Source organism: Pan paniscus, chromosome 2, assembly GCF_029289425.2.
Source record: "Pan paniscus chromosome 2, NHGRI_mPanPan1-v2.0_pri, whole genome shotgun sequence".
NCBI lineage: Eukaryota > Metazoa > Chordata > Mammalia > Primates > Hominidae > Pan > Pan paniscus.
Genome location: NC_085926.1, coordinates 56,567,171 through 56,583,258, shown reverse-complemented (window position 1 = coordinate 56,583,258; position 16,088 = coordinate 56,567,171). Strand labels below are relative to the sequence as shown.

The following is a 16,088-nucleotide window of genomic DNA, read 5'->3' as shown; positions in this document are numbered from 1 at the left end:
GACAGTCTGTCCCCCAGTTTGAATATTCAGTAGTTTGAATATTCAATAGCTTGCATATTCAGTAGTTTGAATATCTGCAAACTATTCGTCCAACAAAGGGCTACTATCCAGAATGCATAAGAAACTCAAACTAAACACACACACACACCAAAAATCCAAATAATTTCATTAAAAAGTGGGCAAAGAACATTAATAAACATTTTTCTAAAGAAGACATATAAATGGCAAACAGGTACATGAAAAAATGCTCAACATTACTAATCACAGAAATGCAAATCAAACCCATAATGAGATATCATATCGCCTCAGTTAGAATGGCTATTACTAAAAAGACAAAAATGCTGGGCCCGGTGGCTCATGCCTGTAATCCCAGCACTCTGGGAGGCTGAGGTTGGAGGACTGTTTGAGGCAAGCAGCTCGAAACCAGTCTGGTCAACATAGTGAGACTGTGTCTCTATAAAAGAAAAAATTAACATTAGCCTGACATGGTGGCGCATGCTTGTAACATCAGCTACTGGGGAGGCTCGGGCAGCAGGATTGCTTGAGCCCAGGGGTATGAGGCTACAGTGAGCCATGATTATGCCACTGCATACCAGACTGCGCAGCAGAGCAAGATCCTGTCTCAAAAACAAGCAAACAAACAAACAAACCAAAAGACAAAAACTAACAGATACTGCCAAGGAAGTGGAGAAAAGGGAATCCTTATACATTGTTAGTGGGAATGTAAATAAATACAGTCACTATGGAAAACAGTATGGAGACGTCTCAAAAAACTAAAAATGGAACTACCATATGATCCAGCATTCCCAGTACTGGATATTTATCGAAGGAACATGAAATCTGTATATCAAAAGGAAACCTGCACTCTTGTGCTAACTGTAGCACTATTTACAATCTGAGTGTCCATCGATGAACAAATAGATAAACAAAATGTGGTATATACACAATGGGATACTATTTGGCCATAAAGAAAGAATAGAATCTTGTCATTTACAGCAACACAGATGGAACTGGACGTCATTATGTTCAGTGAAATAAGCCAGGTATATAAAGATAAACATCACATGTTCCCACTCATATGTGGGAGCTAAAAAAGTAGGTCTCAGGGAGCTAAAGAATGGAATGATAGGTATCAAAGGCTGGGAAGGGTGTGTGTGAGGGTGGTAGTGATCAAGAGAGGTAAGTTAATGGGTACAAACATATGGTTAGATGAAAGGAATAAGTTCTAATGTTTGATAGCAATAGTAAGGTGACTATGGTCAGCAACAATGTATTATATATTTCAAATTGGCTAGTAAACTTGAAATGTTCCCAACACAGAAATGATAAATACTCAAGGTGATAGATACCAGAATACTCTGGCTGAATCATTACACATTCTACATATATAACAAAATATCATATGTATCCTATAAATATATAAAACATTATATATCAATTTTTAAAATCCATGAAGCATTAGTTTGGTGACTGTAGAAATAAGTTTTTATCAGCATACTGAAAGTATTATTTATATAAGTGAAGTGGAAATGTCAAATTTTCAATGCACTTCTCCCATCTCCCATTTGTACTGTCAAGTTCTACATGCCTTTTCTTCAACCCTAGGAGGGCTACTGGAGGAAATGGTATTAAAAAAAACTGAAGAAATAATCTCAGTGCTTAGCGTAGTGCCTGTTAAGTAGCAGATGCTCTGCAAATGTCTGCTCACTGACTAAGCATAATATTAACGATGCCAAATTCATATATCAAAGGATTTGAAGAATTATGCAGATATTAAAGTACCTTTAGCATTAGGCTAAAATCAGGACAGGAAGTTTTAATTTTAATTTTAGCCTCCTTTCTTATATTATGCATTAGATTTCTTTCTTTTTTTTTTTTTTTTTTTTTTTTTGAGACGGAGTCTCACTCTGTCGCCCAGGCTGGAGTGCAGTAGCACAATCTCAGCTCACTGCAAGCTCCGCCTCCCGGGTTCATGCCATTCTCCCACCTCAGCATCCCGAGTAGCTGGGACTACAGGCGCCTGCCACCACGCCCGGCTAATTTTTTGTATTTTTAGTAGAGACGGGGTTTCACCATTCACAGGATGGTCTTGATCTCCTGACCTCGTGATCCGCCCACTCAGCCTCCCAAAGTGCTGGGATTACAGGCGTGAGCCACCGTGCCCGGCCATTATGCATTAGATTTCTTAGTCATAATTCTAGTTCAATCCCTATTCAAAGAATGAATTCTCATCTTAAACAGAACTCAGGAGAAATAAATTGATGAAAAAAAAAAAAACCAGTACTAAGACAACACAAATTCACATATACAACTTAATATATTAAAGACCTTCTGTACTGGAAGGCAGGTGGCTGTAGCATTTGATAAGCTAATTCTAATATTACAATGCCAGTTGTGGTAGGGATTGGATTCGTGACACAACTGGACAGGACCTATGTTGTAAAGTTTACATCAGAATTTAAATTTCCATTTACTTAGGTATATGTTCACCATGACTATTACTTATTAAGGTAAAGAACAATGTTTAACAATGCAATACCTGATGCTCTAATTGTTTTTGTCGTCGTCTGTCTCGTTCCTCAATCTGAGCTGGGTCCAAGAGAGCAGTCATAGAACGGAGAAAGCTGGCAAGATACATACATTAGCTATTCAAAACCTCAAAAAGGTAGATTCAACAAGCTAAATCATTTTTGTTTGGGATAAATCTACTAATTATTTCTATTTCAAAGACAAATACCAAACCTGAAACCAATTAGACATAACAACAGTCTTACTAAAGCACACAGACTTTCTGAAAAGTCAATAAATACATAAGCATGAACTTACTTTGTTTTCTTACTGTTTGCCATAACCACATCCTTAATAGGTTTTGCTATATGCTCCTCCTCTGAAGGTTCAACCTGGCTTCCGGTTGTAGGTGTACAAACACTGCTGACATCAGCCAGCTCCTGAGTGTCAGGAGAGACACAGAAGTACTCAGGTTGTTTGTGTGTTGACCAAGAGAACAGCTGGGATTGAGAACCAGGATAACTCTTTAATGAATCAAAGTGCATTGCCCATCTGTCATGTTCCTCACCCTAATGATGACAAATAAGAATTGCTAAGAATTTTTCCAATTATTCTCATATATAATTCTAAATGACAACCAAAGATGATTTCTAAAAGTCACCTTAGAGCAGAATAAGCATCATAAAAATTAACAAGACTGTACTGTTTAGAGTCCTTATACATATAACTAGCTTTGAAAATGTGAGAAATTCAAAGAATTAGGAAATTTCTAAAAAGTTGTAAGAAGCTATGCAACATCACATAATGCATTCAATGAAACAGGTTCACATGGGCAAATGTGGAATAAATGGAATATTCTGGTCTTGTCAAGAGTTTCAGAATACTTCTAGTTTTAATTGATTAAAGACTTTGATTTTATTTTTTCTTTTATAGCCATAAAACCTCATAAGTTACCTTTGAATATATAATTTTTTCCTCTATTTTTCTTTGACGGTCATCTTCTATTTGCTTATTCAACTCTTCAATCCATTTTCTCTGCAGTTCTTGTTTCATAGCACTGAAAGGGTGCTCCAGCAGTACTGTTTCCTAAACAACAGCCATAAAAGCCATGTAAAGTTCAGTTCTCTTTTTCTAATCACTTAATATGTGCAAATCTTGCCAAAGTAACATACAGATTTAATCCAGTGAGGCATTTATCTGTAAGAGGAGCAATAACTTCAAACGAATTTGAATTCAAAGAATTAAGTAGATATATTCTGATTCTCAGAATCATATTTTAAATATACTAGATCAGAGAGATATAATAAGATATCTAAGTGTAAGGGAAGGGAATTTTCTAATGAAAAACAGAAAATTCTTTCTCCAAAACAATTAAAAGACTTTCAAAATTCAGCTGGATGCAGCAGCTCATGACTATAATCCCAGCATGTTGGGAGGCTGACATGGGCAGATCACTTGAGCCCAGGAGTTCAAGGCCAGCCCCTGGCCAACATGGCAAAATCTCATCTCTACTAAAAGAAAAAAAAAAAAAAAAAAAAATTAGCCAGCTGTGGTGGTGCATGTCTGTAATCCCAGCTACTTGAGAGGCTGAGACACAAATCACTTGAACCCGGGAGGTGGAGGTTGTAGTGAGCTGAAATCATGCCACTGCACTCCAGCATGGGCAACAGAGTGAGACCCTGTCTCAAAAATATTGTTTTTCAAAATTCTAAGTCTCTTTTAGAGGCTGAAAGAGTTATTAACAATTTAAAACAGATGAATATTGTTTTACATTTGGCTTTGGAATACAACATTTGGAATATTGTCTTTGGACCAAGAACAAGGAGAATATAGAAAGATGTGTGAGAGCAAGAGACTTTCCCTATTGAATCATGTCTCTCTCTAGGAGAACCTCTGTCTTCTAGGTTTCTGCTACTACAGCTCTATCACAGCCTATGATGTTTCAATAACAAAAATATACTGTGTCCAGAATGAGTCTTTGAATCTTAAGGAAAAAGTAAAAAATGAAAACAGTAGCATAAAAGTTTGCTGCCACTTTAATTGATGAGTTTAGGATACTCTTTTAAAAAAGGAAAAAAATATATTCTACTCAAATTCTTCTGAAATGCAACAGGCAAACAACAAAACATTTCATTACATGAAATAACTACAAGACATAATTAAGAAAAATTGTTTGACAGAATCCTACAATGACGATATACCTCACAATGTTACTTTCTTCCCTTGTTTTTACCAGAAAAGATCACAAAGCTCATAGTTTACAACTCACTGTTTTGATCAGAAGAAATATTTATACAAAAAGTAAAGATCCTTCTATCTCAGGTCCTCCTACATTCTAACCAGATTAAAAACCATCCAACTTATTTAAGTCTAAAACAATCACTTCAAAAGGAACATTATCTTTAGGTAAAAGATTTAACAATTTTTATACCTCAAGAAATGTTTTAGAGGTCAAAATGGGAAAAGAAAAACGAGCATTGTCCAACCTGTGGCCCAAGACAGCTTTGAATGTGGCCCAACACAAATTTGTAAACTTCCTTAAAACATTATGAAAGTGTTTTGCAATTTTTTTTAAGTTTATCAGCTATCACAGTGTTAGTTTATTTCATCTGTTGCCCAAGACCGTTTTTCTTCTTGCAGTGTGACCCAGGGAAGCTAAAAGAGTGGATGCTGTATATTTGTTTAAGTTTGATGTAACCAGATCTGATTCCATATTTTAGTGTAGTGGCATTGCAAATTATTCAGGGATTAGACAAAAGTTAAAATTACCCTTAAAAATTCCTTAAACACTCAAAATGTTTTATCTATATTCATAACCCTAAGATAACTGAACAATTAGATCTCTCAGTTGAGTCTTTAATTTCTTACTCAAGGATGTCTTACAAAGCTACTACCATTTAACTGCATTTCATTTCTGTCGTTGACTGGGAAAGGCTTTACATTATTCTTACATTCTTTTTCACAAGTCTCTCCCAATGTGCATTCAGTTAGAAGAATGAAAAACATGGGGGTGGGAGATGGGGAGAGGTAGTAGGTAGAACTGCATTCCTTTTGGTTTACTGCGTGCATTTAGTTGAAGGTGAGTAAGGCATATTTGTGTATAACACAAGACACACTGTAACAATTGTTTTGACCTTCTTCTAGCATTCCCTCTCACTAAATCCTCCATACAGTTAAAGAAAGAAGCCTCTTTTCCCAGGCTAACCGACTTTTTCACTCTATCTCCCTATTATTGACCTGAGACTTCCCCTACATAAAAACTGGTTTCCTAAACGTGTTTTGAGCCTATTCTCTTTTGTGTTTTTATTTTTTTTTTTAGGCAGGGTCTCACTGTCACCCAGGCTGGAGTGCACAATCACGACTCACTGCTGCCTCAACCTCCCATGCTCAAGTGATCCTCCTGCCTCAGATTCCCAAGTAGCTGGGACTACAGATGCACACCACCACACCCGGCTATTTTTATTTTTTTGTAGAGACAGGATTTTATCATGTTGTTGCCCAGGATGGCCTTGAACTCCTGGGCTCAAAAAATCCACCCGCCTTGATCTCCCAAAGAGCCACTGCACATGGCCTATTCTCACATGACAGCCTTGTGTGAAAACTCATAGGAAACCCACTACAACCTTCCCCTAAAATAGTTCCTGATGTTACAGAGTCCTAATGTAATTCTTTCAGTCTTCAAATTATTCTGTTAGGAAATCTTAGTCTCACTCCTGATTCAAATGCTGTACAAATGGCAGCTGGTTAAGTCACAACTGAAAATAACGGGCTTTTCAAATGGTCCACTACAGATGCCTGTTTCCATTTCATGTAATTCTCCCCTTAAAGCAGTCTTATAAAAATGCAGCTTTGGGAAAGAACACCCAGTGTTGACTTTGCCATGGGCCAGAACAGCCCTTCTTGCCAGTTCATGATTCCCCAGTTAAGATGACAACATCCACCTGCCTACCTTGTCTACTGGCCACGCAGAAAAGGTATTCATGTGGGTGGTAGGGATGTCGGGACACTGGATTACAAAGACCATTACCTTACAGGAGGAACAGCAGCAAAACACAGAGCTGAAATCACTTTTTAAAAAACAAAATTACTTTGAACTTAAAAATTAATTAAATTCCCTCTGGAACCAGAGGGCCCATAGAGGTTTAACAAATGGCTAAAAATCCGTTTCTCATGTATTTATTTGCCATATATCCTCTTTGGAGCCATGTCTATTAAAATTCTGCCAATTAAAAAAATTGGGTTGTCTAATTAATGAATGTTTAGTTTTTAAAAATATATGCTGGATGTAAGTCCTTTTATCAAGGATTAATTTGCAAACATTTTCTCCCTCTATTTTATAATATTAACTTTAACCTTCCAAGAACAGAACTTGTGATTAGGTCATTCATCAATTACTTTTTAACAGATCATCCTTTCAATGTTGTGCTAATGACACTGGTACATTAATTCTTGTGTCTAGCCACCTTTATTAAATTTACCTATTATTTTTATAAATATGATGACTATCATTGATTTGTGAATGTTAAACCTAGCTTGCTTTCATTCATTGAATAGACCCAACTCATCATGATTTATTATTCTTTCTTGTATTTATTTTTCTTTCTTATATTTCCTGTTGGGTTTTGGTATTAAAAAATGTTAGTTTTGGGTATCAGGTTTACTACCCTTATAAACAACCTAAAAGGTTTTCACTTCTACCTTTGTTGGGAAGAATTCACCAGTAAACACATTTGGTTCTGGAGTTTATTTTGTTGGGTTTTTAGTAATGAGCTCAATTTCATTAATAAAGATAGTACCATTCTGATTTACTGCTTGTGTCAATTTTAGTAATCTATGTTTTTCTAATAATTTGCTCATTTTTAAGCCCAAATTCTCTAACTTATTGGTGAAGTTATTCAGAAAATCCCCTTCTCTTTCTAATGTCATATTCTCTGGTAATATCTCCTTTTTAATTCATCTCGATTTTATGAGGGGTTTATCAATTTAAATAACTTTTCAAACAATTAACTTTTGGCTTTGTTAATTCTATTGTAGGTATTTCCAGTTTTACTAATATCCACTTTGACCTACCTTGGGCTTCAATTTTGCTGTTCTTTCTCTAACCTCTTGAGATGAATACTTTAGGTCACTATTCCTTGATTTTCAGTCTTTCAAGAGATGCATTTAAGGTGAAAATTTTCCCTCTCAGCACAGGAAACCTACATTTTGATATGTAATATTTTCATTATCACTCAGTTAAAAAAATTTTCTAATGTGAATTTCTCTTTCAGTCAGAAGTATACTGCCTAATTATCAAACATTTGGGAATTTTCTAGTTACTATTTGTTACTGATATCTAGCTTAATTCCATTATATGGTTTGATTCTGTGTCCCCATCAAAACTCATGTTGAATTGTAATCCCCAGTGTTGGAGGTAGGGCCTGGTGGGAGGTGACTGGATCACAGGGATGGTTTCTCATAGTTTAACATCACCCCACTTGGTGCTATCATTGCGATAAGTTCTCATGAGATCTTTTTATTTTTTAGGTTGATGCAAAAGTAAATTGCGGTTTTTGCCATTGAAAGTTATGGGTAAAACTGCAATTACTTTTTAAAAAAATTTTTATTTCTATAGGTTTTGGGGGAACAGGTGGTATTTGGTTACATGAGTAAGTTCTTTAGTGGTGATCTGTGAGATTCTGGTGTATGCATCACCCGAGCGGTATAGATTGAATCCAATTTGTAGTCTTTTATCCCTCAGCCCCCTCCCAGCCTTTCTCCACAAGTCCTCAAAGTTCACTGTATCATTCTTATGCCTTTGCATCCTCATAGCTTAGCTCCCACTTATGAGTGAGAACATAAGATGTTTGGTTTTCCATTCCCGAGTTACTTCACTTAAAATAATACTCTCCAACTCCATCCAGGTTGCTGCAAATGCTATTCATTCATTCCTTTTCATGGCTGAGTAGGATTCCATCATATATCCATATCTATATCTATCTCACAGTTTCTTTATCCACTCATTGACTGATGGCCATTTGGGCTGGTTCCATATTTTTTGAATTGTGAATTATGCTGCTATAAATGTGTGTGCAAGTATCTTTTCCGTATAATGACTTCTTTTCCTCTGGGTAGTTACCCAGTAGTGAGAATGCTGAATCAAATGGTAGTTCTACTTTTGGTTCTTTTTTTATTTTTATTTTACTTTTATTTTTTGAGACGGAGTCTCTGTCACACAGGCTGGAGTGCAGTGGTGCGATCTCGGCTCACTGCAACCTCTGCCTCCTGGATTCAAGCAATTCTCCTGCCTCAGCCCCTGAGTAGCTGGGATTACAGGCGCCTGCTACCATGCCTGGCTAATTTTTGTATTTTTAGGAAACGGGGTTTCACCATATTAGCCAGGCTGGTCTCGAACTCCTGACCTCAGGTGATCCGCCTGCCTAGGCCTCCCAAAGTGCTGGAATTACAGGCATGAGCCACCACGCCCAGCCTAACTTTTAGTTCTTTAAGGAATCTCCACATTGTTTTTCATGGTAAGATCTGGTCGTTTAAAAGTGTGTAGCCCTCCCTGCTACTTCTCTCTTGGTCCTGTTTCTGCCATGTTAGATGCCTGCTTCCATTTTGCCTTCCACCATGACTGAAAGCTCCCTGAGGCCTCCCCAGAAGCAGAAGCCACTATGCTTTCTGTATAGTCTGCAAAACTGTAAGCCTATTAAACCTCTTTATAAATTACCCAGAGATTTCTTTACAGTAATGAGAGAACAAACTAATAAAATCCACTGTAACATTCTATGTAATGTGAACCTATGAAATTTGTTGAGACTTTTATAGCCTAGTAAATTATTAATTCTCACTTTTTACTTTGAATATTTCATCTATAGATTCTTTGGGGTTTCTATACACATGACGAATAACTACACTTTCATTTTTTCCTCTCCAATTCTTAGGACTTGAAATTTATTTTCCTTGTTATATTGCCTAGAACCACCAATACAAATAGTAATAATATATTGGCATCTTATCTCTTTTTAGAGACAGGGTCTTGCTCTGTGGCCCAAGCATAATCATAGCTCACTGCAGCCTCTAACTCCTGGGCTAAAGTAATTCCTTCACCTCAGCCTCCAGAATAGCTAGGACTACAGGAACATCCCACCATGCTCGGCTAATTTTTTAGTTTTTTTGTGTTGTGGAGGCAGGGTCTCACTATGTTGCCCACGCTGGTCTCAAACTCTTGGCTCAAGGCAGCTACTCTTCTGCCCTGGCCTCCCAAAGTGCTGGGCTTATAGGCATGAGCCACTGTATCCAGCCCATAATTTTTAATAATGTATAATTTTATTGTAAGTATGTCTCTTTTAAGCATCAAGTCTTTGGAGTTTTCATACCTCTGCTTTTTAACAAAGGATTTTTGACTTTTCAGAGTTGATTCTTGTTATCTTGCTATTACTATTTATCTTGATGTTTACTGTACAAACTATGTTGGCAGATACTCTTTATAATTATACTAATGGTTACTTTAGTTTTCTTTTTTTCTTTTTCTTTTTTTTTTTTTTTTGAGAAAGAGTCTTGCTCTGCCCCCAGGCCAGAGTGCAGTGGCGTGATCTCAGCTCACTGTAACCTTTGCCTCCCAGGTTCAAGCGATTCCCCTGCCTCAGCCTCCTGAGTAGCTGGGATTACAGGTGTGCGCCACCACACCCGGCTAATTTTTTTGTTTTTGTTTTTGTTTTTTTTTTTTTGAGACGGAGTCTCGCTCTGTCGCCCAGGCTGGAGTGCAGTGGCGCGATCTTAGCTCACTGCAACCTCCACCTCCCAGGTTCAAGCAATTCTCCTGCCTCAGCCTCCCAAATAGCTGGGACTACAGGCACGTGCCACCATGCCCAGCTAATTTTTGTATTTTTAGCAGAGATGGGGTTTCACCACGTTGGCTGGGATGGTCTCAATCTCATGACCTCGTGATCCGCCCACCTCGGCCTCCCAAAGTGCTGGAATTACAGGCGTGAGCCACTGCGCCCAGCGAAAACTGCATTTAAATAGTAACAAAAAATGAGCCAATAATCATACTCTTTTAACTCTTGGTTGTCCAGTCCCAGATATAGCATGTGTTTCATTTTCTAGTCCTTCTCCCATCATCAACCCCCACAACTTTTGATTCCAAAATTTTTTAAAATAACTTTATTGGTTTTTTTTAGTTATTTAAAAAAAGATACACATGAGGAATAAAAGTAAAATTCTAAGTCCCCCAACCAACTGAATGGATCATCTCTTGGCCAAGGACTCCAAAGTGCCTTGAAAACTGAGTTCTTGGCCATGAGTGGATGGGGAAATCAGACACACCACATTATACCTCCTCCCTCCCTGGCTAACCACTATTTAGCCTAAGGACTAAACAGAAACCAGCCCTTCAGAAGATGTCAGCACTGATACCAACCAACCACCTGATGCTTCTGGCCAAAAGGTTTTTGTGTCCTCTGCTTCACTTTTTGATGTCAGAGGGCTGAAAACTCTACCCTTGGATCATGCTAACGCTGCCATTTTTTGTACATGGGACCCATGAAGGGGCATAAAACTCAATTGTGCATGGATGTTTCTCCTTTCATAAATATTCATGACTCCTTCTATAGCTTATTAAATACGTATATTCAGCCACTTCACTCAGCATAAATTCCTGTTCCCTTCCCCGACACCTTGAAGTTTCTGGCTCCTGGTTGGCCGAAGGCTATGCTTCCCAGCCTGTCAGAATGGCCATGCTGCAGGTTGCAACCGCTGATGAGAAATAAAGTTCTCCTTTCCAAATTCATGAGCCTCGTCATTTCATCAACTGACAAATACTATCATTAAAAAATATATACAAAATATTTTAAAACCTAAATGTCACCTCAAATGGTTCTTTACTTGCATTAACAATCATGGTATGGATTATCCCCAGATAATAAATGACCTAAAAAGCCATGCAAATTAAGAAATAAATTATATATTGACATTTCAACTGAAAATTTGGCAACTGAAATTATTTAACATTTTTAGTATTACAGATTTTTTATCCTGATGTTGAAAAGTAAATAAGCCAACAACGGATCCTCACCAACTTCATGAAAACTTAGTTTTAGCTACAACTTTTAACGGTGTCTGCATACAACTTCTAAACTTTACACACTTAAAATTATCACCCAGAGCTACAGAATTTTCCAAAATGAGTTCTACCAAGACAACCTTATTGCCTTTTCAGTCAATGTGCTTTTGGGATTGGGGGCAAATGCAATTCAGATTTCATTCCTTTTGTTAATGTAAAATTATCAACAGACAACAAAAGTATTCAATGTAGGCAAGTCAGCTCTACATGAAGCAGAACAGACAGCCATGCACAAAATTTAACTTGAAGGGGTTCTATAAGAAATTTACCTAATTAGGCCATAGTGCCAAAAATTTCTACCACCAGAATCATCTCTTTAGGAGAATCATCCCTTCAGGTTACTACATTATTTTCAGAATACATTTGCTAAAATGTAAATGTTCACAAGGAGGAAGGGATAGTAAATGTAAAAAAGAAATGAAGGCAAATGAAGCATAATACACTCAAGTAAAAATTAACTGATAACTAAAAATAAGGAGGACTTAGATTCTCTCCTTCAAGGAAAATAGTTAGAGGTCAAATACTAAAAGGTTTAAATATCCAAAGTACTGACACTTAGGACTTACCTCTAAAGTCTGACTAGCTCTAAGTTGTGAATGCCCCATCAGCTTGGACCACCATAACCTGGCTACGAGACTGTGATAGAATGCTTGAAGAGCTAGCAGAAGTGTAAAAATAAATAGAAAAACAGTGACACTGTTTCTTTACCCAAAATTAATCACAGATAAAATTTAAAAATCACAAAAGCACTACACAAGACACACTTGGCATATGTGTATATTTGATAACTAAACACTTACACATAGTGGCAGAGTTTTGTATTCATTTCAAAAATTGCACAGCTCCTTTATAAGACTCTAAAGGGAGCCTCTACATTCACCTAACGACATAACGAGACAACTCACAGAATGTAAATAGAGACCAGTTAAGGTCATAATTAAATTAAAAATAACACTGTTTTAAAATACCATATGAGCCAGGCCCAGTGGCTCACACCTACAATCCCAGCTACTCAGGAGGCCAAGGTGGGAGGATCGCTTGAGGTCAGAAGTTTGACACCAGCCTGAGCAACACAGTGAGACCCTGTCTCTAAAAAAAATTTTTTTTAATTAGCTGGGCATGGTGGAGTACACCTGTAGTACCAGCCATTTGGGAGGCAGAGGCAGGAGGATCCCTTCAGTCCAGAAGTTCAAGGCTGCAGGGAATTATGTTTTCACCACTGCACACCTGCCTGAGCAACAGAGCAAGAACCTGTTTCTTTTTTTAAAAAAAACACACATACGAAAAACCCAAAAATATGACAAGTTTTTTTAAATAGGCTGGGCACGGTGGCTCATGCCTGTAATCCCAGCACTTTGGGAGGTCGAGGCTGGCAGATCACATGAGGCCAGGAGTTCGAGACCATCCTGAGTGGTGAAATACCATCTCTATTAAGAATACAAAAAATTAGCTGGCCATGGTGGTGAGTACCTGTAGTCCTAGCTACTCGGGAGGCTGAGGCAGGAGAATCGCTTGAGCCTGGGAGGGGTAGGTTGCAGTGAGCTGAGACTGTGCCACTACATTCCAGCCTGGGCAACAAGAGAGAAACTCCATCTCAAAAAAAAAACTTTTTTTTTTTTAAATAAGCTTTAAAAATAAATTCTATAATATGAACACTGCTTAGTATTTTAAAAATTGCAATTAAGATGTCTTACCCTAGATTGGTCAAGAATTTGATGTTTTTCCCATATTATTTTATCACTTTCAGATTTTTTCCAAGGATCATTCCATTTTTCAGAAACTTCTTTTTCTTTCTTCTTTAAAGCAACCTGTTCATCTGTAAATAATGTCCTTTTTAAAAAAATGTACAAAAACTGTAAAAACAGAACCATGTAAACAAATCTGACCTTCTTAATGCAGATACCAACACAGATCTAATCAAAACTCTTTTTTAGGAAGGAGATTAACTCACAAAGTGGAGAATAATTTTTTAGGGACACAGAATAAGAAAAAATTTAATCAGAACCAAAGTTAAGTATGGTACAATTTTATTATCACAATTACCAATAAGGAGCAGTTTTATTGGAATAACTTATTTTATACTTTGTCAATTATCACGAGGTTCTAGTTTCCTGTAATGTTCATTCAATTATTATTAAGAGAATTAAAAGCTAGAATTCTGAAGTAGAGAACTATGGGTTAAAATTCAAGTTCAACAACTTCCCAGCTATGTGACTGTTAGCAAACTGCTGGTAAGCTTTTTTTTTTTTTTTAATATAGAGTCTCATTCTGTCAGCAGCCTGGAGTGCAATGGCGCTATCTCAGCTCACTGCAATCTCTGCCTCCCAGGTTCAAGCGATTCCCCTGCCTCAGCCTCCTGAGTAGCTGGGGCTACAGGCAGCACCACCACGCCCGGCTAATTTTTGTATTTTAGTGGAGATGGGGTTTCACCATGTTGGCTAGGATGGTCTCTATTTCCTGACTTTGTGATCCACCTGCCTCGGCCTCCCAACGTGGTAGGATTACAGGCATGAGCCCACCGCAGCTGGCCAACTGCTGGTAAGCTTTCTAAGCCTTGGTTTCTTCTATAAAATGGGGATAATAATAGTGCCTATCTCAATATAGGGCTTGGCACAAAGTAAATATTCAATGAATGTTAGCTATTATTTCTTAATTGCTGACAAGTAAAAAACATAAAACCCTGTGTCTGAGAGATATAGTCAAAACTAACCCCCCAATCAACAGTAGTTCTTTAAATACAAAATTCAATGTTGTATAAATTTAAATTCCAAGAATGTTACTGGAAGCATGACTTAAATAGAGGCGCTTTACTGAGACAAGTTAAAAAAACAGTAAACTGATTTTTAAAATAATTAAAGCATAAGGCCAGGTGTGGTGGCTCACAACTGTAATCCCAGCACTTTGGGAGGCCAAGGCAGGCGGATCACCTGAGGTTAGGAGTTTGAGACCAGCCTGGCCAACATGGTGAAACCCTGTCTCTACTAAAGATACAAAAAGTAAGTTGGGCATGGTGGCAGGTGCCTGTAATCCCAGCTACTCAGGAGGCTGAGGCAGGAGAATCACTTGAACCCAGCAAGCAGAGGTTGCAGTGAGCTGAGATGGCGCCATTGCACTCCAGCTTGGGCAACAAGAATGAAACTCCGTCTCAAAACAACAACAACAACAAAAATGATGAAAGCACAAAATATTCTGGTCATTTTCAAGTAGTTCCATATTATTTCAGACATTTGGTATTGCATTTTGATGTGGAATGTGCTGAAATAAAATATTTAAAGATGAAATTGTGATATAAACACACATCAAGACTGCCAAACCTTCTGATACTGCTAACATAAGTTTAATCTCTTCATTCTTCTTTTACCTTGATGATACAGTTTGGATATTTGTCCCCTTCAAATCTCATGTTGAAATGTGATTCCCCAGTGTTGGAGGTGGGGCCTAAGGGGAGGTGTTTGGGTCACAGGAGATGAATCCCTCATGAATGGCTTGGTGCCATCCCCTTGGGATGATGCTTGAGTTCTCCCTCTGTCAGTTCACATGAGAGCTGGTTGTGTAAAAGAGCCTGGCATCTCTCTTGCCATGTAAAATGCCTGCTCCCCCTTTGCCTTCCACCATGAGTAAAAGCTTCCTGAGGCCTCACCAGAAGCCGAGCAGATGCTGGTACCATGCTTGTACAGTCTGCAAAACTGTGGGCCAAATAAACCTCTTTTATCAATTATTCAGTCTCAGGTATTCCTTTATAGCAACACAAAACAGACTAACACACTTGACTTCCAGCATCAATTCACTCCTTATTTCTGCTGCTTCTCTTTTTTTTTTTGTAGAGATAGGGTCTCACTCTGTTGCTCCAGCAGGCTGATGTTGAACCCCTGGCCTCAAGCAATCCTCCCATCTTGGCCTTCCAAAGTGCTGGGATTACATGTGAGCCACTCACCTGGTCTTGCTTATCTCTTTTTCTAAATCATCTATCCCAGCCAAGTTAGTGATGGCCTCACAAGACTTTCTTGTTTTTCAACTAGGGTGAAGCCCATCTCATGCCTTTAGCATAGCTATTCCTAAGAAATACAACTGTTACGTCACACGTTTTGCAGATTGTGATACGCAGACCCCAAGTTTAGTCGAAGAAGTAACGGATATTTCTTAGTCACTAACGAAATTTCAAGACTCTAACAGAAATTATAGATTTTTCTGTTATAAGGTCCAAAGCTGAAAGAAAGCAATAAGCTTATTTCTGTCTAGAATACATACTGTCTGATACAATGATTCTTCTTCATTAGAATGTTTTGGTTATTTAAAAAAGTGAAATCAATTAGTTTTTAGTAAAACCATCCTTAAACGCATAGGATGTCTGCTATGAAAAATTATAAAAAAGGATTTCCAGGAAATGGGAAAAGTTTACAAATCTTTGACCTTACAAGGGCTGCAGAATGTACTGATGACATTAATGTTTTTGGTGCACACTTCAGAGTAACAA

At 37.7% G+C, this 16,088-nt stretch overlaps 1 protein-coding gene across 18 annotated transcripts in view; it reads right to left on the bottom strand.

Annotated features, from left to right (window-relative positions):
• The window catches only part of CCDC66 (coiled-coil domain containing 66), a 53,223-nt gene that overhangs the window by 25,304 nt on the left and 11,831 nt on the right, over positions 1–16,088 (bottom strand). For 12 of the 18 annotated variants that reach the window (XM_063602457.1, XM_008972063.4, XM_008972065.4 and 9 more), the window contains 4 exons: positions 13,309–13,430; positions 3,463–3,594; positions 2,827–3,077; positions 2,540–2,624 (listed from right to left, as the gene is read on the bottom strand). In XM_063602457.1, the coding sequence (XP_063458527.1) occupies positions 2,540–2,624; positions 2,827–3,077; positions 3,463–3,594; positions 13,309–13,430 (590 nt within the window). Of the gene's footprint in view, positions 1–2,539; positions 2,625–2,826; positions 3,078–3,462; positions 3,595–12,180; positions 12,273–13,084; positions 13,184–13,308; positions 13,445–16,088 lie in introns of those variants that run through there. The other 6 variants (XM_055110963.1, XM_034956704.4, XM_034956700.3 and 3 more) reach the window with 6 other exon arrangements.